The following is a 20,986-nucleotide window of genomic DNA, read 5'->3' on the forward strand; positions in this document are numbered from 1 at the left end:
GTGTCAGTGCCTACCAGTGGTCCTGAAAAGAGTGGCATGGGGATGTGGGTCCTTGGTGATGCTTCTAAAACTTTGCTTCAGAAGTGAAAACAGCAGGCACCTCCTCCCCGGTGAGGGCTGTAAGCATGGGGGACACCAGCTCCTTGTCCCTCATTTTTTACCTCCCACCCTCCCGGCGGCAGGGTCAGCATGCTCTGCGCAAGGCCAGAGGCAGTGGTGCTCCTGGGAGCTCTGCTGACTGCATCTCTGGATCCAGCGGGTGAGTATCCGGTGCCCCTAGCTTCGGGATGCCACTCTATACCTCCTGAGGGTGGGGGAAGAAACAGATGTAGGCAAGCTACAGGATCGGTCACAACGCAGCGCCGCTCAGTGAGCGGGAGAAGCTTGGGCGGAGGCCGTCGTGTCCCGGAGCGGTCGCAGGGAGGCTAGCGCTGAGCGGACCGCTCTCTGACCCGCAGGCGGCCGGGACTCACTCCCACTGTCCTGGGAAGTGCAGCGCTATGACGGCTGGTTCAACAACCTGAGGCATCACGAGCGTGGCGCAGCCGGTGCGTCCAGTGGTCCGGGTGGGGGTTAGGGGGGCGCCTGGAGGAGGGCCGCGCGGCGGGAGACCCGGAGCGGAGAAGCGGAGAGAGCGCGCCGCCAGCCGCCCGGTTGTCTGCGCAGCGAACTCCTACGCACACCTGAGCCCGGGAGACCCTAGCGAAGAGGGTCTCGCCAGTGAGGATGGGGATTTGAGGGAGAGGTTTGTGGGCTTGTTGCGGACCAGGTGCTCTGACAGAGCCCAGCTCCCTGCTTCCCACAGGCTTCCGACTGCAGCGCCTCGTGCCAGCCAATTACGCGGATGGCGTTTACCAGGCTCTGGCGGAGCCGCTGCTGCCCAACCCGCGCCTACTCAGCGACGCCGCCATGCGGGGCACCGCCGGGCAGCCATCCCTCCGCAACCGCACCGTGCTGGGGGTCTTCTTTGGTGAGAGCAAAGTGGGAGGACACCGGGGGTGAGCACTTAGCTCGGCGCCTGGGGAGAGGGGCCCTGCGGCCCGTCTGCAAAAGCACAGGAGAGGGACCCAAGACTCCCAGGCGCCTTCTCCTCCGCACTAAGCAACATTTCCAGCTCTTCTTTATCTCGAGGGATTTGGGAGTGTCCAGTCAGGGATATTTGCTTCTCTAATCTTTCGCTTACCCCTTACTCCAAACCTAGGAGTGTCATTGGACCTCCGTTGTAGCTCTAGGAGCTGAGTCCCCTGCCACGGCTCTTCTACCCGTATGGTTATATCCTCTTTCCTCCGAAGAGAAAGGGGGAGGCAAGATCTGTTGGAAGATGGAAATTGGTTTGGGGGAGCCCTTACATTAACTATATTATTTTGATTTTTACAACAACGTTATGAGGTGGGTGGAGAGAATACTATATCCCCACTTTGAAAATTAGAAAAAAGACCCAGAGCTGGTGGCAGAGCTCGCACTCCAACATGTCTTTTGCCTCTTGAGAAACCTAGAGAAACTCCCTGCCCACCGGGAGTGGTTATTCTTACAAGTTTGGCCCCCTTGGCTGCAGGCTATCACGTGCTCTCCGACCTGGTGAGCGTGGAGACCCCGGGCTGCCCAGCCGAGTTTCTCAACATCCACATCCCGCCCGGGGACCCGGTGTTCGACCCCGACTGGCGCGGGGACGTGGTCCTCCCCTTCCAGAGGAGCCGCTGGGACCCGGAGACCGGACAGAGCCCCAGCAATCCCCGGGACCTGGTGAGACCAGACGGGCAGGGTCCCGGGTTCTGGGCCGGGCCGGGCGGGGAGAGACTCCCACCCCCTCGCCCACCGACACCCGCCTCCGCTACCCGACCCCGGGCTCACCCCGGCTCACCCTCCTGGTGCCCCCGCAGACCAACGAGGTGACGGGCCGGCTGGACGGCAGCGCCATCTATGGCTCCTCGCCCTCGTGGAGCGACGCGCTGCGGAGCTTCTCCCGCGGGCAGCTGGCGTCGGGGCCCGACCCCGCCTTCCCCGCGACGCACAAAGCCCCCCGCTCATGGGGACGGCGGCCGACCCCGCCACCGGACAGCGCGGGCCCGGGGGGCTGTACGGTGAGGCGGCGGGGCGGGGCGGGCTGCGGCTGCGCGGGGCGGCGCGGGGCGGGCTGCGGGAGGCAAAGTTGCGCTGCCCGTGGTCACGCCGCCGCTCATCTCCTCCCCTGCGGCCCCCCGTCGCGTGTAGCCTTCGGGGCAGAGCGAGGGAACCGCGACCCCTTCCTGCAGGCGCTGGGCCTGCTGTGGTTCCGCTACCACAACCTGTGCGCGCAGCGGCTGGCCCGCGAGCACCCGCAATGGGGGGACGAGGAGCTGTTCCAGCACGCGCGCAAGAGGGTCATCGCCACTTACCAGGTCAGTCACTCGGCCTCTCTCCGTCCTCCCTTTCCTCCTTCCGCCCCCCCAGGCTGCTGCGCGGGAGACTCCGCTGCCCCGCAGAGCCCTCCATCCTCGCACAAGCAGCCCCCAGAAACGCCCTTTTCCAGGAGGACACTGCTCCCCAGAACTGGAACTAGCGTCTAGGAATGGACCCCGAAGATGAGGAGCAGGCGAAGGGCTATTATACACGAGACTGGGCTGTGGTTATTAGTTATTAGCCCACTCCCATCCCATGTTCCTAGTGGGGCACAGGCCTCCGCACCTGTCCTGTTGCAGTTGCCCCCCTCGTGACTGCCCCTGCCTGGCCCTTATCTCCCACCTAAGCCTTTCTTGGGCTCAGACCCCTCCCAGCGTGGCTGCTCCAGCACTTGCCTCCCTTTTGCCCTCTCTTGACCCTCAGAACATCGTTCTGTATGAGTGGCTGCCCAGCTTCCTGCAGAAAACACCCCCAGGATATACCGGTAAAGAAGTGGGGGAACACCTGGACTGCGGGGGGGTGGGGGTGGAGGGATGGTCAGGATCCATAGGGGAAAGAAGAGAGGTGAGTGCATGTGATGGCAGGATGTGATAAGGAGTCTATTTCTCTTATTACCCCTATGGGGCAGGGTATCATTCTTTCTTGGACCCCAGCATCTCCCCAGAGTTCCTGGCGGCCTCTGAGCAATTCTTCTCCACCATGGTACCTCCTGGGGTCTACATGAGGTGAGGGAGGGGTTGGCAGTGGGGGAGGCATAGCACACAGGTGAAGGGTCAAGGGCCTTGGGGGCATGGAGCCTTGGGGGCATGGAGCCTTTTATACACCTCCACAGCTTGATGCGGGAAGAGAAGTAGATTTGGAACCCTAAATAGGACCCTGTGGTAGGAGTTTCAACATTAGCAACCCCTCCTAATTGCTGAACTTTAGTTGCTGAGAACAGGATTTGTCCAGCAGCTGGTTACTCTTGTCCCTCCTTCCCTTCCCACTCTCCGTGGACAAAGAGCAACCCATACCTTCAGTCCACACATACTGCCACATCCCTGCTGTGTTCAAAGAAGTTCAGTCCTCAGTCCTGGCCAAACCCCTCTGAGTCCCTCACCCCACTTAACCTCATCTCAGCTTTTTCCCTGAGTTCTCATCCCATCCTTGATTCCCCATTTCAGAAATGCCAGCTGTCATTTCCAGATGGTCCTGAACGAGGGTTTTGGCAACTCCCCAGCTCTCAGGGTCTGCAACAGCTACTGGCGTCGGGAGGTCAGCCTGGGGTCCGGGTCAGGGGAAGGTGGGTCAATGCTAGTCTTGATGCACAGGCTGGGAAAAGCAACCATTCCAGTCCTTGGGTGTTGCTGCTCCAAGTAGTAGAAGATGAAGGAGAGAATGATCAGAAAATTATCTGGAGACAGCTTAAAAGAGTCTAGGATGGGCCAAGGGCCCTTTGTCCTGAGGTACTGCAGTGGCTCAGGGTGAGAGGGACCAGGCTTTGGGAAGAGGCCCAAGAGCCTACCCTGAATGTGTTGTTTATTTCCAGAATGCCAACCTGAACAGTGCCCAGGCAGTGGATCAGCTGCTGCTGGGAATGGCCTCCCAGATTTCAGAGCTGGAGGACAGGATAGTGGTCGAAGATCTGAGGGGTGAGCTCGGGAGCCAGAGGGGATAAGGGCCCAGACGCCCGGGAGCCTGGGGACCCTTCTGGGTGAATCAACAGGCAGACCCCTAGGGTACCTACAACGCAGAGACACAGATACACACGCTGCAAACCGCCATTAGAAGAAAAACGCTTTTTAACTTTTTTTTTTGCTTAATTTGAATTTAGTGTGGTTTTTATTCTAAATTACCTGTGTCTGAGTATGTGGGGGGAGGGGCCACAGCATGATCTCCTTGGTGTTTAGGTCTCTAAAGGTTTTCATCCAGTTCTGCCTTGAGGTTAAGGAGGTCGAGAAGAGGGAATACACTACTTGGTGACTAGAATAGTCTTGAGTCCTAGGGGAAGATTCTTGCCAGAAAAATTGCCCCTGATTACACATGGTAGCATTGCCCCCACCTGGAGGCGAGGTTGATATGGGTACAGGCCACATGTTGGGAGTGCTGGGGACGGGTAGTGCCAACAGCCTAACGTAAGGCTGCTGGGCAAAGAAGGGTCAGGAGTATTCAGCCTATATCCTGGTCCTCTCTCCTTCTCAGACTACTGGCCTGGCCCTAGCAAGTTCTCCCGCACAGACTACGTGGCCAGCAGTATCCAACGTGGCCGAGATATGGGGCTGCCCAGCTATACCCAAGCCCTGATGGCTTTGGGGTTGGACACCCCAAGGAACTGGAGTCACATCAACCCCACTGTGGACCCCCAGGTGAGAAATAGTAATGATGGCAATAGGAGCTAAAACTTTGTTTTAAGACCTGTGTACACATACCTCATTTAACTTACATCAAGAATGTTATAGGGTAGATACTCTCGTCATCCTTATTTTACCAATGACATAGTTGGTAAGTCAGTCAGAGAGACAGGATTTAAATTCAGCCAAGCGGCTCCAGAGTATGTTCCTCACCACTGCATTGCACCATTCCTGCAGGGTGGCCTGTGTTGGGTGCCATTGTCCTATTTCTGCAGGCTCCCTGCTCATGAATTGGGTGACCTTGAAGTGGCTAATCGTTGGGGCCAGATAGTCTGGGTAGTGGTGGTCACAGGATGTGGTCCGCAGGCACCTCACAAGGGTCTCACCATGGGCCAGACACATGGGTCACACACTGGTCCTCCCATCAGACTTGCCACTCCTGAGGGGGACTGCCTAGGAAGAGGAGACTCTCTTAGTCCTGAGCAGCAAGCCAGGCAGCTGACGGAGTCCTGCGTTTGAAGGATGGAGCAACAGTGGCTGCCCACCCTCACGCGCACATGCACGCGCACACACACGTGCACACACATACTCCTCACTTCCCGTGGTACCCCAGGTGCTGGAGGCCACAGCTGCCCTGTACAACCAGGACCTGTCCCGGCTGGAGCTGCTCCCTGGGGGGCTCCTGGAGAGCCATGGAGACCCTGGGCCCCTCTTTAGCACTATCGTCCTCAACCAGTTTGTAAGGCTGCGGGACGGCGACCGCTACTGGTTTGAGAACACCAGGAATGGGTAAGGCCGGCCTGGGTCCTCATCTAGATTCCACCTTGACCTGGGCCCCAGGCCCTTTGCGTGTAATGTCAGCAGCCCCATGGGCCCTTGATTCCCAGATGGCCTTGCCACCTCCTCAGCCCCTCTGGGTCTCTTTCATCATCTGGGTCGCTGGGTCTGAGATTGCTGAGGCTGGCAGCCCCTTCCCATCCCAACAACTCCTGGCTTTTTCCAACTTAGGCTGTTCTCCAAAGAGGAAATCGCAGAAATCAGAAACACCACTCTTCGGGATGTGCTGGTGGCTGTTACCAATGTGGATCCCAGTGCCCTGCAGCCCAATGTCTTTATCTGGCATGAAGGTGGGTGGCCTGGGAGACCATAGTGAATGGCAGCCAGAGAAAGGACCAAGGATGGGGGGGATGGATCGCTTGGTCCTGTCCAGGGAAGCAGGTGCCAGGTAGCCCCTTCTGTGTGGTGCTGGGAAGCCTGCATTAGGCTGCCTCCCCTAGTAGGGACTGAACTGATTTGCAGGCTGCACTCTGTGGTCAGGCTGGGGTGGGTGCTGAGAACAGGATATGGAAGGGAACTTTTTGAGGAGAACAAGCTCCAGAGAGGTGGGCCTGGAAGGAGAAGGGTACCTAGTCCTGCACAGGAGAGAGAGGAGGAGTGCCTAGCCAATGAGTGAGATGCTCAGATTTTGAAGTCTTCTGTGTCCTTTCCCTCAGGTGCCCCCTGCCCTCAGCCTCGGCAGCTCACAACCCAAGGCTTGCCCCGCTGTGTGCCCCTGACCGTGATGGACTACTTCGAGGGCAGTGGTCCTGGTTTTGGCATCACCATTGTGGCTCTCTGCTGTCTTCCGCTAGGTGAGCTCTTCACACCCTCATTCACCTCTTTTCTCCTAACTGTCCCCCTGCCCGCTGACTATCCCTGCCCCTCATAACCTGCTGGTCTGTGGGACTAGCTCCTTGCTACCATCAAAGCCAGGCTCAGGGGCCCTTGCGAAGAGAGGGGCAACAGCAGAGCCCTCAGCAAAGCTGCAGGCGAGGGGCTCCCCTCCCCACTGGCTCCTTCTGATCCTTTTTAGTGAGTCTGCTTATCTCTGGGGTGGTGGCCCATTTCCGGGGCCGAGAGCGCAAGAAACTACAGAAGAAAGGCAAAGAGAGTGTGAAGAAAGAAGCAGCCAAAGATGGTGTGCCAGGTGAGATGGGGCTGAGGGGAGGGAGGGAGCTGGGGGCCAGATAGGGAGCCCTGGGAGAAAAACCAGGTTATAGATATGGGGAGAAAGCCAGGCTTTGGGGTGCCTGCGCAGACTGGTAGAGTGGAACTGGCTTGAGGTCAGGGGCCTGGCTGCCTCTGCTGAACCTCTCTGCCCAATTCTCCCTTCTTCAGCGATGGAGTGGCCGGGCTCCAGGGAGAAGAGCTATCCCATCACCATTCAGCTGCTCCCAGACAGGCGTCTGCAGGTCCTGGACAGGCGGCTGTCTGTGCTTCGCACGGTCCAGCTGCAGCCCCCGCAGCAGGTCAACCTCATCCTGTCTGGCAACCGTGGACGCCGTACCCTGCTGCTCAAGATCCCCAAGGAGTATGACCTGGTATGGCCATCCTGCCTCCCCTACCTGGAATGCTCCTATATCTCCCCTCTCAGAGCAAGTCCTGTCAGCCCTCCCTCTCCTCAGCTACAGAGCTCCCCTGGGAAGGCAATGCTGGGGAGAGGCACCCTTTCAGCAGACCCCACACTCCACGTGACCGTCCCTCGGACCCTCTTGGGCCACTCACCTGGTTCCAGCCTGATGGACTGGGGGGGGCAGCTTTTCCCATCTTCCTTAAACTTAAGTTCCTTCTGAGGGGAGGCTGAGCCAGAGCTGGAGCTCCGAGCACTGGCATGGGTTTCCTCCCCCCAGGTGTTGCTGTTTAACTCCGAGGAGGAGCGGGACACCTTCGTGCAGCATCTGCGGGACTTCTGTGTGCAATGGGCTCTGGGCCTTGACGTGACTGAGATGAGAGAGAATGAGCTGTTCAGGAGGGCTGTGACCAAGCAGCAGCGGGGCCGCATCCTGGAGATCTTCTTCAGACACCTGTTTGCCCAGGTGCCATGGCTGTGTCTTTTGGAGACAGGACGTGGCCCAGGGGTTGGAGAGAACCTGGGCTGGACAGGCTCCTACACAGGGTGAACTAAGCTTCTGGTCTGTGGGCTGGAGACACACAGCCTCAATTGAATCGTAGCTTTGCCACTCACTCCTTCCCTGACCTTGGGCAAGTCACATCATCTCTGCTCTGTATCTCCATTTCCTCATCTATAGAACAGTGATTAAAATAGAATCCATCACCTTGAGTTGTTGTGACAATTCACTGAGAGAGTCCACATCAGTGATTCTCGAAGTGTCGCCCCTGGACCAGTAGCAGCCACCGCACCTGGGAATTTGTTAGAAATGTAAAACCTTAGCACTCCCCACCAAACCTAGTAAATCAGAAACTCTGTGGTTGGGGGCCCCCAAGCCCTCCAGGGAATTCTGATATACTTTCAAGTATGAAAACCCCTGTTCTATGTATAGTGTTTAGCCCAAGTGCTTGGTACATTTTGGGCATTTAACAAATGGTAGTTACATGTATATGACTTTTAAAACCTTTGCACAATGGGCAGAGACCAAATCAGGCACATGGCAGCCTTGTCTAAATTGAGCAGAGAACATAACATATCCCTAGCCTCTCCCTGCCTGTCCACCCCTGTCTACTTCATCTTCTGTCCCCGGTAGAGGCTGTTTCGTTTTGCATTTTGCACCTCCATCTTTGCCCCTTCTCGTTTCCACCCTCTCCCCTAGAGACCTCGCACCATTCCTACTGTATAAAGCTCTTGGATCTTGGGCCCAGGGAGAAAACGGACTAGCTGCTAGAGATTTGAGTCACCCTCTCAACAGGAGAGCAGAGGCCCAAGTCAGAAGTATAGCTGAGGACCTGGAGTGGCCACTGGGACTCGCCCTTTCTGATTTGGACTTTGGAGAGATGGGAAGGGTCACTGAACTGCATCCAGCCCAGGCCTCACCTCCTTCTCTCTCCCTCCCTCTGTTGCTGCCCGGGTGCAGGTGCTGGACATCGACCAGGCGGACGCAGGGACCCTGCCCCTGGACTCATCACAGAAGGTACGGGAGGCCCTCACTTGCGAGCTGAGCAGAGCTGAGTTTGCCGAGTCCCTGGGCCTCAAGCCCCAGGACATGTTTGTGGAGTCCATGTTCTCCCTGGCGGACAAAGATGGCAATGGCTACCTGTCGTTCCGGGAGTTTCTGGACATCCTGGTGGTCTTCATGAAAGGTAGGAGGAGGGTGGGCTATTCCAGGAACCAGCAATCTTTCAGCACAAAGGTGACCTGCATCCCTCTTTCTCTTCCCAGGCTCCCCAGAGGACAAGTCCCGCCTGATGTTCACCATGTATGACCTTGATGCAAATGGCTTCCTCTCCAAGGATGAGTTCTTCACCATGATGCGGTATGGTGTGGGCCCTTCCAGTTCTGAGACTCTCTGCTGTTTGAAACAGGGAAACGAGTCAATCGGAGGGTGGGTGAGGTGTGACCATCTGTATCAAAAGGTGGCTTAGCTGCTACATCTTAGACTCTTAGAACATCCAGCTTCATAAGTTTATCTGGCCAGGCCCCCGCCTCCAGGAGGGTCTGTGATCTGCACTGTCTGTACCAGCCAGAAAATTCTCCCTCCCTAGTTAAAAACAAACCGACCAATGACAACAACAACCAAACCAATAGGAACAATAACAGAAGTCTACTAGCCCCTTTTGGATGCCTTTGGACCTTTGTAAACTCTTGTACACTATACGTAACGCCGTGCTTAGCACTGTGAAACAATGGATGGAGGACGGATGTCCTTGGTCACTTTTCCAGTATTAATCACCATGACATGCGGGAAGAGAAACATGGAAAGTTCTTCTATATTCCAACCCGTCTTTCTTCCTGCTGCATAAGCTATTTCTCGTTGTGGTGTGCTGGTGAAGACCAGTTTTGAGTGCATAGACTTCTTATTCCTGAAGACACCGTTCCAGTAACACTGTCCCCTTCAGCTCCGTAAGGCCAGGGGTCTTATTTCTCTTTTGTTTCTGACTGAATCCACCTCTTTTGCACTGTGATTGGCACACAGCAGGTATTCAATACAAACTTACCTGAATCGGATGGAATAAATGAGCAAATGAATAAATAGAAGGCATAAAGTGGTGCAGAGTCTTTTACCTTTTCTACCTCAAGGCTTTCCATTGCTTTCAGCATGCCCCCTAACTGCCCAGTCCCTCTTACAGCCCAGATCCCACAACTGGGCATGGGCTTCTGAAAGGCTAGGGTACCTGGGTGGCTCAGTTGGTTAAGCGCCCGACTCTTGATTTCAGCTCGGGTCATGATCTCAGGGTTGTGGGATCAAGCCCTGCATTGGGTCCATGCTCAGCGTGGAGCCTGCTTGAGATTCTCTCCCTCCCCCTCCTTCTGCCCCTCCCCCCCCACATGCTTTCTCTCTAATAAATAAATCAATAAATCAATAAATCTTTAAAAGGCTAGGGTGAGGCCGATTGCAGTCCATCCCTCACTGCATGTGCCATTGCAGTCCCAGGCCTGGGTGAGGCTCTAGGGAATCTAGGAGAGGGTTCCTGTCCCCCAGGGCTGAGCAACCACCATCTCCTCCAGCACCCAGTTGTGAATCTTGCTCAGTCTCACTTGGGTGATGCGTTTTTTTAATGTGTTTGCTGTGCCATGCACACAAAGGTCTTTTTCTGCTGGACTCACACAAACGTGCATGGTGTGTTTGTTTTTGTCCCAAAGCACAGCCTAAGAAAAGAGTATGGCCACTGCATCTGCCACTCTGGGTGCTATCAGACCGGGTGTGGAGACACTCCTGTGTGTGCCCTGGGGTGTTGGCACAAGGAAGCAGCTGCCATTGTAGCTACATCTCCTTCCCCCACACCCGGGCTCTCTGTGCCCCCAATGGACTGTGAAAGGGGGAGGCCAGCGGTGGTGTGGGATGCACTTCCACAAGAAGGTGGGCAGAGGGCCTGCCCCACGAGAAGCCCATGGCCCATCTGGACATGTCCGAACACTAAATGGACTTTCATCCCACCTCTCAATGCCCCCTTGTTTGAGGGCTGCTATCTCTAATTGGTCAAGGTCACTTTCAATTTCAAACCCTTGGCCACCCCACCCAGCTTCACGTCAGCTACAGGCTGGATGAACACCTTCTCAGTGCCATTTCCCGGGTCACTGGTAACCACATTAGATAATCTGGGGCCCGCTCCACCCTGCGCCTGCCTGAACCTGACCTTGCCAGATGACAGGCTGCTCTGTCTCTCCTCCTCCCCCAGGTCCTTCATCGAGATCTCCAACAACTGCCTGTCCAAGGCCCAGCTGACGGAGGTGGTGGAGTCCATGTTCCGGGAGTCCGGCTTCCAGGATAAGGAGGAGCTGACGTGGGAGGACTTCCACTTCATGCTGCGGGACCATGACAGCGAGCTCCGCCGCACACAGCTCTGCGTCAGAGGAGGAGGTGTGTGAGTATGTGAGAAGTGGTAGGACTCAGGGAGGGGTGTTCCTCCAAAATGAGGGTAGGACCCAGGTTTTATTTCTCCTCAAGTCTTTTGTGCCTAGTACAGAGCCAGGCACTTGTCATCAAGGGTGTCACATATAGCTGTGCAGGTTGTGCACTGCACAAAGATGCCTACTGAGAGGTCAGGGCGTGGCCTGAAATCCAGCCTACATGCCACTCACTAAGCTCGAGCACATTGGCCTGCGGTGTATCTTGTCTGAGGAAGAGGCATTATTTTCTTTATGCGAAGGATGCAGTGGTCCCCTTTTCTAATTGTACCGAGTCACCACCTTGTCTAGCAGCACAAAAACAGGCTGCCTTGTGTACAGCAGCTGCTCAGTGTGGGCAGTGAGGGGAACAAGGCTGGAACAAGAGATGAGAACGTGACAAAGGCACTGACAAGTGCTGTGGCAGCCTTCCTAGAGAAGCGTATGGGGGCAGTCTCCCACGCTTCCACCCTGGTGGGGAAGCCTGTCCACACTCTCGTTCTTTCTTCAGGTGCTGGAGACATCTTTAAACCAAACATCAGCTGTCGCGTCTCATTCATCACTCGGACTCCTGGGGAACGGTGAGCAGGAATGGGGTATCGGCAGGTCCCCTGGAGAGAAATGAAGGAAGTAGAGCTGGCTGAGTCAGTCCATGGGACCACATATTTGCCCCCTGAAAGTAGCTCTTAGCCTGTGATTGATCCTGGCCCAAATTCCAGGGCTTCCCACACCCCACGTGGCTCAGGAGCCTGGCTCTCTCCCTGCAGAACAGAATCCTTCTCTAAAACAGATGGCCGGATCGTAGTCATTTATTCTGCCCTGGGTTTCCTGCCTGGCTTCTCCCTGACCAGTTTTATGGGCAGGTTCTGTGGGCAAGGATGGGTCCCAGGATCCTTCCCCATCTTCTGAAGTTCTGATCTGGTGGTTCTTCTCCCGGCTGCAAAGAAAGGGGAGAACAAACCCCATTTTCCATTTATCAGCTCCTGCTCCCAGAAACTGGAGTTCTCTGCCTCAGAAGCCCCAGAGCTAGGGGGCCCTGGGCTGAAGAAGAGGTTTGGCAAAAAGTGAGTATTTTCCAGAACCCCAGCCCAAGGGAACACGGGGAGAAGTCTCAGAGTCTCTGGGCCCTGCCCACCCCTCCTGGACACACAAGGTTATGTGTTTCATTCCCTGACTGGTGGGCCACAGAGTCAAATGATTCTTCAACATCTTCCAACGTCTGCACCCTAATCTTCAGGCAAGGGGCCTGGCACTCAGATGCAATACCGAGGTGGCAGTAGGGGGTCTCCTGGCTCCTGCCTGCTTTGGCCACAGCAACAAGACCTGTGCAGGGAGTAGCAAGAGGGAAGGACAGACGGACAGGAGGAAGATGAGGTGGAGTAGTGTGCAGGCAGAAGAGTGGGGGTAGATGGAGCAAATAAAGATGAGAAGTACAAGCTGGGGTGGGGAGAGGAGTCTGCTCCCCAGATGCTGTTTCCTTCGTTCTGTTCTGGCCCCTTCTGACCCTGCCGGGTCGCCAGGTCTCCTTCATGGGGTGGCATTCAGGGGAGGCCGGGCGCCCTGGTCTCATGGCCAGTGCCTCCCACGGCTGCAGGGCGGTGGGGCCCACTCCCCGGCTGTACACGGAGGCGCTGAAGGAGAAGATGCAGCGTGGCCTCCTGGCCCAGAAGTTTCGGCAGTACAAGCGGTTCGTGGAGAACTACCGGCGGCACATCGTGTGTGCCGCGGTCTTCTCGGCCATCTGTGCTGGCCTGTTTGCAGAGCGCGCCTACTGTAAGAGCTTGGGTGGCGGGCAGTGGCAGGGGGATGTGGAGAGCCTTCTGGTGGCTCTTCCCACCGGAGCCCCAGGCCCCGGGCCCCCAGCCTCTGTGCCATGCTGACCCACGCCTCGCCCCCTCCCCAGATTATGCCTTTGCCTCACCACCCTCGGGCATCGCAGAGACCACCCGTGTGGGCATCATCCTGTCCCGGGGCACGGCCGCCAGCATCTCCTTCATGTTCTCCTACATCCTGCTCACCATGTGCCGCAACCTCATCACCTTCCTGCGAGAGACCTTCCTCAACCACTACGTGCCCTTCGACGCCGCCGTGGACTTCCATCGCTGGATCGCCATGGCTGCTGTTGTCTTGGCCAGTCCGTGGCTCCTGGGCATCCTCCCCCCCACTGTTGCAACGCCATGGGTCTAGCTGTGGGGGAAACAGTGAGGGGATTGGAGCTACTTATACTCCCATCCCTCCTCCCTGGGCTTCCTCTGTCCCTTGGGGTGGGAGGAAGAGTCGGTCCTGGATGGCATCTCTAACAGGGTCTCTCTCAGTTTTGCACAGTGCTGGCCACGCGGTCAATGTCTTCATCTTCTCAGTCAGTCCCCTCAGCCTGCTGGCCTGCATCTTCCCCAACGTCTTTGTGAATGATGGGTCAGTTCTGGGGAGGGCTCCCCCTTGGGATGCTTGTGGCAGGCCGAAGGTCATAATGGAAAAGAAATAGATGGCACTAGACACTCCACTCTCTCTTTGAATGAGAGTGAGAAGCCTGCTGGGGAAGCTGCAGGTGACTTCCTTGCCCTGGAAGGAAGCTGGCCGTGATTAGCCAGGAAAGATACTTGGGAGAGGAATTGGAGACCCTTTCCCATGTGTGCCCGGCATAGAGCGTGACAGTGACTGGGCAAACATTTATGGAGCACATCTTATGGGATCATCCAGGTGCCGGAGAACAGGGAGGCCAAATCCACGCAGTCATTCAGCAAATACTTACTGAGTGTTTACTACGTGCCTGGCATTGTTTGAGCATAGGGATTAGAGCAACGAGCAGAGCCACACCCTTGCCCCCACGGAGCTTACAGAACATGAAGCACGCACTCAAGGAAGCAATTGTCAGCTGCAGTAGGAGAGTTCAAGATAACACAGGAGGAAGAACGGCAGAGAGAGCGGAGCGTAGACCTGGGGAGGCTGGGTGACATGTTCCTTGGATGGACCCCTGGCCTCTCGAGTGGAGCCCAGTAACCTCAGCAGTCAGGGCCGGCAGGAGCAGCACCACATTGCGACAGTGGGGGAGCCAATCCTTCCCCAGCCAGAAGCTCCATATCCCTTTGCCCTACAGGTCCCAGCTTCCCCACAAGTTCTACTGGTGGTTCTTCCAGACGGTCCCAGGTAGGGAGTGGGGCTGTATGTGGGATCTGGGGGATCTATCTGCGGCTCCCTGTTTGTCTTCATCTTCCCACGAACACATCCTTGTTTGTAGCGACCCTGGTTTCTTTCTAGTCACCAGGACAAGCCCCAGCTGCAGCCCCTGCAGACAAGCTGCTCTGGGGCCCAGGGAGGTCAGAATGGGGGAACGCTCTGTTGTATTCTCAGCCCACACTGAGGTCCTGAGAGTATCCTCTGACCCTGCCCCCTGCTCCCAGGTATGACGGGGGTGCTGCTGCTCGTGGTCCTGGCCATCATGTATGTCTTCGCCTCCCACCACTTCCGGCGCCGCAGCTTCCGGGGCTTCTGGCTGACCCACCACCTGTACATCCTGCTCTACGTGCTGGTGAGGGCTTCTTCTGGGTAGGGCCAGGCCACGGGGCAGGGATGAGGACTCGCGGGGCGGGGGGGGGGAGCAGGACGAATAGGACCTAAGATCTCAGAGGTCGGAGACCCCAGCCTCTGAAGTCTATACCGGCTTCATCTACCCAGCCCAGCCCGCAGGCCCAGGCAGGGTGTCTGGACAAGGGGAGCGCAGGAGGGGGACCTGGCTGGGCCTGAGCTGTACTAACTGGCTGTGTCTCCAGCTCATCATCCACGGCAGCTTCGGCCTGATCCAGCTGCCCCGTTTCCACATCTACTTCCTGGTCCCGGCACTAATCTATGGGGGAGACAAGCTGGTGAGCCTGAGCCGGAAGAAGGTGGAGATCAGCGTGGTGAAGGCCGAGCTGCTGCCTTCAGGTACCAGGCCCAGCCTGACCCCAGGCGGGGAGTGTTGGAAGTCAACTCATGGGATGTGTGGAGACAGCTCCCCAGGCCTCCAGGCCACCACTGAGGCTTCTGATAGCCCCTTGGGGAACCCATGTAGCTCTCCTGATGCAAATGGAGCCCCAGAAAGGGCTATGCTTGCCCCCAGGAGGACTTGCAAACAATGAGAAGTGACCATGAGAAGAAACAGCTGGAAGTGCATACAGAGAGGTTTACGGACAACACAGACTCCCCCCCCCCCCCCCAGTGTGTGGCCTGGGTGCAGGTTGGGGAACCATATACACCCCTCCCTTCTCCTAGAATAACCCCCCTTCAGAGATGGGCAATTGGCCCACATTTCGAGAGTCTGTTTTTGAGAGTCTGTGTTGGCCAAAGGGGAGATTCACATCACTGTAGAGGCTGGCCGATGATTTTAGTTGTGTCACCATTTAATCTTCAGGACTAAGTAAGAAAATTAACCTCATTTCAACTTTATGTCAATTAATATTACTCAAGGACAAAGCCTCAGCATGGTGTTAGAACACCCTTTGCACTCTCCAGTACTTGCAAATCGACTTTTTTTTTTTTTTAAATCAATTTTTTTTAACAAAGAGAGAACAGGCCTGAAGCTCAGCTATGGTCAGGTACCAAACAGTAGCCAGCTAAAAATCTGATAAAATGTGGTTCCTTCTATTTAGAACACATGATACTGGTTTTGCACCCATCTTAGTTTTCTGAAGTTTGTCAAGGTAAATCAAATTGAGAAAGTAAGTTGATTTAAAGAAAAACATTAAGTAGGGGGAACCTGGGGGGCACAGTCGTTAAGCGTCTGCCTTCGGCTCAGGGCGCAATCCCGGCGTTCTGGGATCGAGCCCCACATCAGGCTCCTCTGCTGGGAGCCTGCTTCTTCTTCTCCCACTCCCCCTGCCTGTGTTCCCTCTCTCTCTGGCTGTCTCTCTCTGTCAAATAAATAAATAAAATCTTAAAAAAAAAAAAGAAAAACATTAAGTAAACAATAGTGCAGAGGTGTGCAGAAATGGCCCATCACAAAGGTAATTCTCAAATGGTGGAGGTTTGGTAAACACTGAGATGGTCCTTGGGGAACCCGAGGTCCCCTGCCCTGTAGGCTGACAAGACAGAGGTATAGGGCCTGGACCTTTTGTGGGAATAAGGAGAGGAGAGGAGGAGAGAGCTGGAACCAGAAGCAGAGAAACCCAGCTCTTGGGCTACCCAGGAAAGAGAGAAGGGGACCCTCCAACTCCCACCCCCAGGAACCCCACTTGTTCAGACCATATGCCCACTCCCTGTGCCTCAGGCGTGTAGAAAAGATAGGGTATCTGCCAGTCTTCGGGTACTAAGAGCAACCCTTCTGATCCCTGCCTTGCCTGCCTATGACCCCCAGGAGTGACCCACCTGCAGTTCCAACGGCCCCAAGGCTTTGAGTACAAGTCGGGACAGTGGGTGCGGATCGCCTGCTTGGATCTGGGGACCAACGAGTACCACCCCTTCACACTGACTTCTGCACCCCACGAGGACACGCTTAGCCTGTACATCCGGGCAGCAGGGCCCTGGACCACTCGGCTCAGGGAGATCTACTCACCTCCAAAGGGCGACGGCTGTGCCAGATACCCAAAGGTGACCACCACTGGGCATCACTTTTGAGGCTCCGGCATTGGCAAAGGGTTCCCACCCTCCCCCACCCTGAGACTAGAAGCTCCAGCCGGTGCAAGGCCAGGCTGGGTGCCTCAGGAGAGGCTAGGATGTTGCCATACCCTTCTTTGCCCCACCCCGCCCCCATTTCTATCCTCGCAGCTGAGGCCAGGCCAGGCTCATCTCTTCTCTTCCTTTGGTTGGCAGCTGTACCTCGATGGACCATTTGGAGAGGGCCATCAGGAGTGGCATAAGTTTGAGGTGTCAGTGCTGGTAGGAGGGGGCATTGGGGTCACCCCCTTTGCCTCCATTCTCAAAGACCTAGTCTTCAAGTCATCCCTGGGCAGCCAAATGCTCTGTAAAAAGGTGAGTGTTTCTCTCCCATTCTTTGAAGGAATGGGTACAGACTGCCTGATTGTGTCCCCATGTCACAGCTGAGTAATATGAGGAAAAGCCCTCGGCTCGTAGACTGAGTCTGCTGGGGTCATTTGTACGCAGTTGTCCACATGCCCAATATTTGAGGGAGGGTAGGAGGTATAGCCGGGAGGACAGCTGCTGGGGTCTGTTGGTTAAAAGCCTGTGGGGCTGCTAAGGCTTGGTGTCTGTGGGTGGTCTGAGGCTTTCCAGCTTCTCAGGTGAAGGCATTTGGAGTGGAGGAATCTTGAGCTGAGCCAGGTCCCCGTGTGTCCCCAGATCTACTTCATCTGGGTGACGCGAACCCAGCGGCAGTTTGAGTGGCTGGCTGACATCATCCGGGAGGTGGAGGAGAATGACCGTCAGGACCTGGTGTCCGTGCACATCTACATCACCCAGCTGGCTGAGAAGTTTGACCTCAGGACCACCATGCTGGTAGGTCAGGGCTGGCCAGGCTGGGTGGCTAGGTGGGCCACCATCTAAACTAAGAGCTGACCCTGGCTCTACTTGGCTGTGCCCTTCCTCCTCTACTCCCTCTCCCAGTACATCTGTGAGCGGCACTTCCAGAAGGTGCTGAACCGGAGTCTGTTCACGGGCCTGCGCTCCATCACCCACTTTGGCCGCCCCCCCTTTGAGCCCTTCTTCAAGTCCCTGCAGGAGGTCCACCCGCAGGTCAGTCCCACCCCACCTGTCCTAAGACCCTGGCCTTCCCCTGCCAGGATATCCTGCCCTCAAGCACCCTGCAGATGTAATCTGAGTGGAGTGCCACCCCATGCCAGCCCCAGGATAGGGTCAACTGTTGGAGGAAGGCTTCAAACTCAACCCCCTGCTGCTGCCAGCTCAAGCCTCCTCCTTAGGGCAGGGGGTCGATGCGTTGGCCATTCCAGCAGGCTTGAGAAGCAGCTTCTTCCCAGGGGTGAGCATTCTTAAGCCTTCAGGCCTCTCCTCTCTGCAACGATTCCCCTCAACACACTTGGCAGGTACCAAAGATTGGGGTGTTCAGCTGTGGCCCTCCAGGAATGACCAAGAACGTAGAGAAGGCCTGTCAGCTCATCAACAGGCAGGACCAGACCCACTTTGTGCACCACTATGAGAACTTCTGAGAACTTCCTGGTTTCTGTTTCCCCTCTGTGGACTAGCCCCGCCAGCGGTTTCTCTGTCAGAATCCACCTCAGGCCTCAGCTAGAAAGCTGGAAGAGCCCCTCTGCTCTGAGAAGGTAGAGAAGACCCCTCTAGCTCAAGTCACAGCAGGTTAGGGCAAACAAGAGCAGGGTGGGGACAGTCCCCACCTTGTGATATCTGTAGAGGTGAAGAGATACAATAGTGTTTGCTTGTAATAGGTCCTCATGTCTCTGTTTTCCTTGCACAAAATTGATGTGTTGCTTTGGTATTTTCTTGGCCAAGGCACTTGAGGGATAATGGAGGGGATATCTGATGTGAAGAGAGGGCTAAGTGAAACTCGCCTCAGAGCCTGCCTCAGAAGCCATGATGCTTAGAACCTGGACAGTCAAACTGCCTCTATTCAGTCTCTGGGGCCTTGTCCCTCTAGCTCTACCCCCGACCCCTTCTTGCTCCTAAAGGGAGCTCAGAGAACAAACATGGTTCCCTATTCCTGATGTTCTTGTGGTCAACCAGCAATGTCTGTTGCTGTGACCTTTTTGTGGCCCCTCCCTGAGCTTGTGGAGCAGCCCCTGGGCTCTGAGACCAAGGGAGTCCAGACTGTCTGCCAGACGCTCAAAACTCCCTCTCAGTTCCCTACCTCCACAGGAGCGGGGTGACCAGCTGTCCTGGTTTGCCCAGGACTCTCCCAACTCTACCACTAAAAATCTCCTGTCCTTGGAAATGCCTTAATCCTAGGCAACTCAGACAAAGTCAGTCACTCCACACAGGAGGCAGCCTGGAATGTCACCTCTATACTTGGCTCTTTAAGACACTTCCTTTTCCTTCTGCAACCAATCCTTTCCTAAAAAGCTGAGCTTTAAGTTTTTTTAATATAAATTTAAGTAAATTTGCATACAAGTGTACAAATCTTGTACATGTGTTAACACTACCCAAGTCAAGATATAGAACATTTCCATCACCCCAGAAACTTCCTTGTACCCCTTCCAGTCAGTCTCCCCCAAATAGTAGAAGCAACCCCTGATGTGATTTCTGACACTCCAGATTAGTTTTGGTCATACTGAATGTATCCTTTGGAAACTGGCTTCTTTCACTCAGTGCAATGTCTCTGCGATTCATCCATACCGTTGTGTGTATCAGTAGTATATTTCATTTTCATCCACTATAGAGATGTGCCAAGACGTTTATCCATTCTTCTATTGATGGACATTTTGATTGTTTCCAGTTTTTGATAATTCTCAATAAAGCGTCAATGAATATTCTCGCACCTGTCTTTGGTGGACCTAATGCACTCATTCCTCTTGGGTATATATCTAGAAATGGAGTTGCTGGGTCATGGAGTTCTCCAGCCAAACCGTGGCAGGGAGAGTTTCTGCCCATCTCCACATGCCTGCCCCAGGCTCCTGTCCTCAATGGTTGGGACCAACCTCTTCCTACAGGCCAATGCCTTTGGTTCCCAACCCTCTATAACGAAGGAATCTCTCTGACAGAATGGAAGAACGTGGGATCCGAAACCAGGATTCTGGTGCCAACTTTACCCCTGAGTAGCTAAAGAGGAAAAAATCCTTAACTTTTCTGAGCCTGTTTCCACATGTATGAAAATGTCTATGTGGGTATTAGGAAGTCGGACAGCAACACTGGCCCAGAAAATTATTCGGATGAGAAAATGGATGTGTTGTGTGCCAGTCACAGCCTATCAGTAATCAGTGTTGTAGCTGGACCAGCCCTTGGGGTTCTCCTTATGACTGCAAGACACCCGCCCTCAACACTAACCAACAGGAGACTTTGAAAGAGATGAGGTTTATTACTTATAAGGAAATCACATGGTACACCTGGGGCCACACAGTGAGGTCATAGCTTGGGCCTGGGGTTCTGCTTCTATTGGGGTAGAGGATGGGTGCTTAGAGTTTTGCAAGCTCACTCTTTATTGGTGAATTTAAAACATTAAGAGTGGAGGGGTGCCTGGCTAGCTGGGTTGGTGGGTGGAGCATGCAACTCTTAATATCAGTGTTGTGAGTTCGAGCCCCGTGTTGGGTGGGGAGTACTTAAAAATAAAATCTTTTTTAAAAACCCATAAGAGGAGTGCCTGGGTGGCTCAGTCAGTTAAGCATCGACTCCTGATTTTGGCTCAGGTCGCGATTTCAGGGTTGTAAGATTGAGCCCCAGTGCGGAGCCTGCTTAAGATTCTCTTTCTGCCCCTCACCACCTCTAAAAAAAAATTAAAAAACCCCCGTAAGAGTGGGAATTGAAAGTACAGGAAGAGAAAAAACAAGCAGCTCAAATAGTTAGTTATCAAACAAACTCAACGTAGATTCCTAAAACAATGGAGCTTCCAGTGGTGAGGTGGGAGGGTTCACAGCCTGGCTCTTTATCTAGTTGTGTGGCTGGCGACATGTTTATTCAAGATAGCCATCTTTTAAATGATTGCCTCTTTTTTCCCCCGTATTTATTGAGAAATAATTAACCCGTATCACTCTATTACTGTATAAGTTTAAGGAGTACAGCCTAATGGTTTGATTTACATATATTGTGAAATGATCACCACAATAGCTTCAGCTAACATTCATCATCTCATATAACTCCCATAAAAAGAAAAAAAGAAAAGGAAAAATCATTTTTTTCTCCTTGTAATGACAACTCTTAGGTTTTACTCTCTTAACATCTTTCCCATATATCATACAGCACCGTTGGCTAACATAACGTTGCGCGTTACATCCCCAGAACTTATTTCTCTTATAACTGGAAGTTTGTACCTTTTTTTTTTTAAAGATTTTATTTATTTATTCAACAGAGATAGAGACAGCCAGCGAGAGAGGGAACACAAGCAGGGGGAGTGGGAGAGGAA

General features: G+C 54.7%; 1 protein-coding gene across 1 annotated transcript; it reads left to right on the plus strand.

Annotated features, from left to right (window-relative positions):
- Positions 1–189: 189 nt before the first annotated feature.
- On the plus strand, positions 190–19,403 carry DUOX2 (dual oxidase 2). Its single transcript, XM_040620414.1, is given in 34 exon segments — positions 190–259; positions 459–548; positions 806–970; positions 1,556–1,743; positions 1,881–2,001; positions 2,004–2,081; positions 2,212–2,378; positions 2,803–2,863; positions 3,008–3,104; positions 3,543–3,633; positions 3,908–4,010; positions 4,561–4,724; positions 5,323–5,498; positions 5,718–5,836; positions 6,203–6,340; positions 6,562–6,675; positions 6,867–7,069; positions 7,379–7,564; positions 8,558–8,783; positions 8,863–8,956; positions 10,821–11,002; positions 11,540–11,609; positions 12,009–12,092; positions 12,623–12,801; positions 12,932–13,162; positions 13,344–13,443; positions 14,126–14,175; positions 14,430–14,557; positions 14,799–14,952; positions 16,361–16,593; positions 16,816–16,974; positions 17,302–17,457; positions 17,566–17,694; positions 18,003–19,403. Coding segments are annotated over 34 exon segments (4,629 nt in total). The 3' UTR covers positions 18,126–19,403.
- Positions 19,404–20,986: the final 1,583 nt, after the last annotated feature.

Source organism: Ursus maritimus, unplaced genomic scaffold (genome assembly GCF_017311325.1).
Source record: "Ursus maritimus isolate PB19 unplaced genomic scaffold, ASM1731132v1 scaffold_35, whole genome shotgun sequence".
Lineage (NCBI taxonomy): Eukaryota > Metazoa > Chordata > Mammalia > Carnivora > Ursidae > Ursus > Ursus maritimus.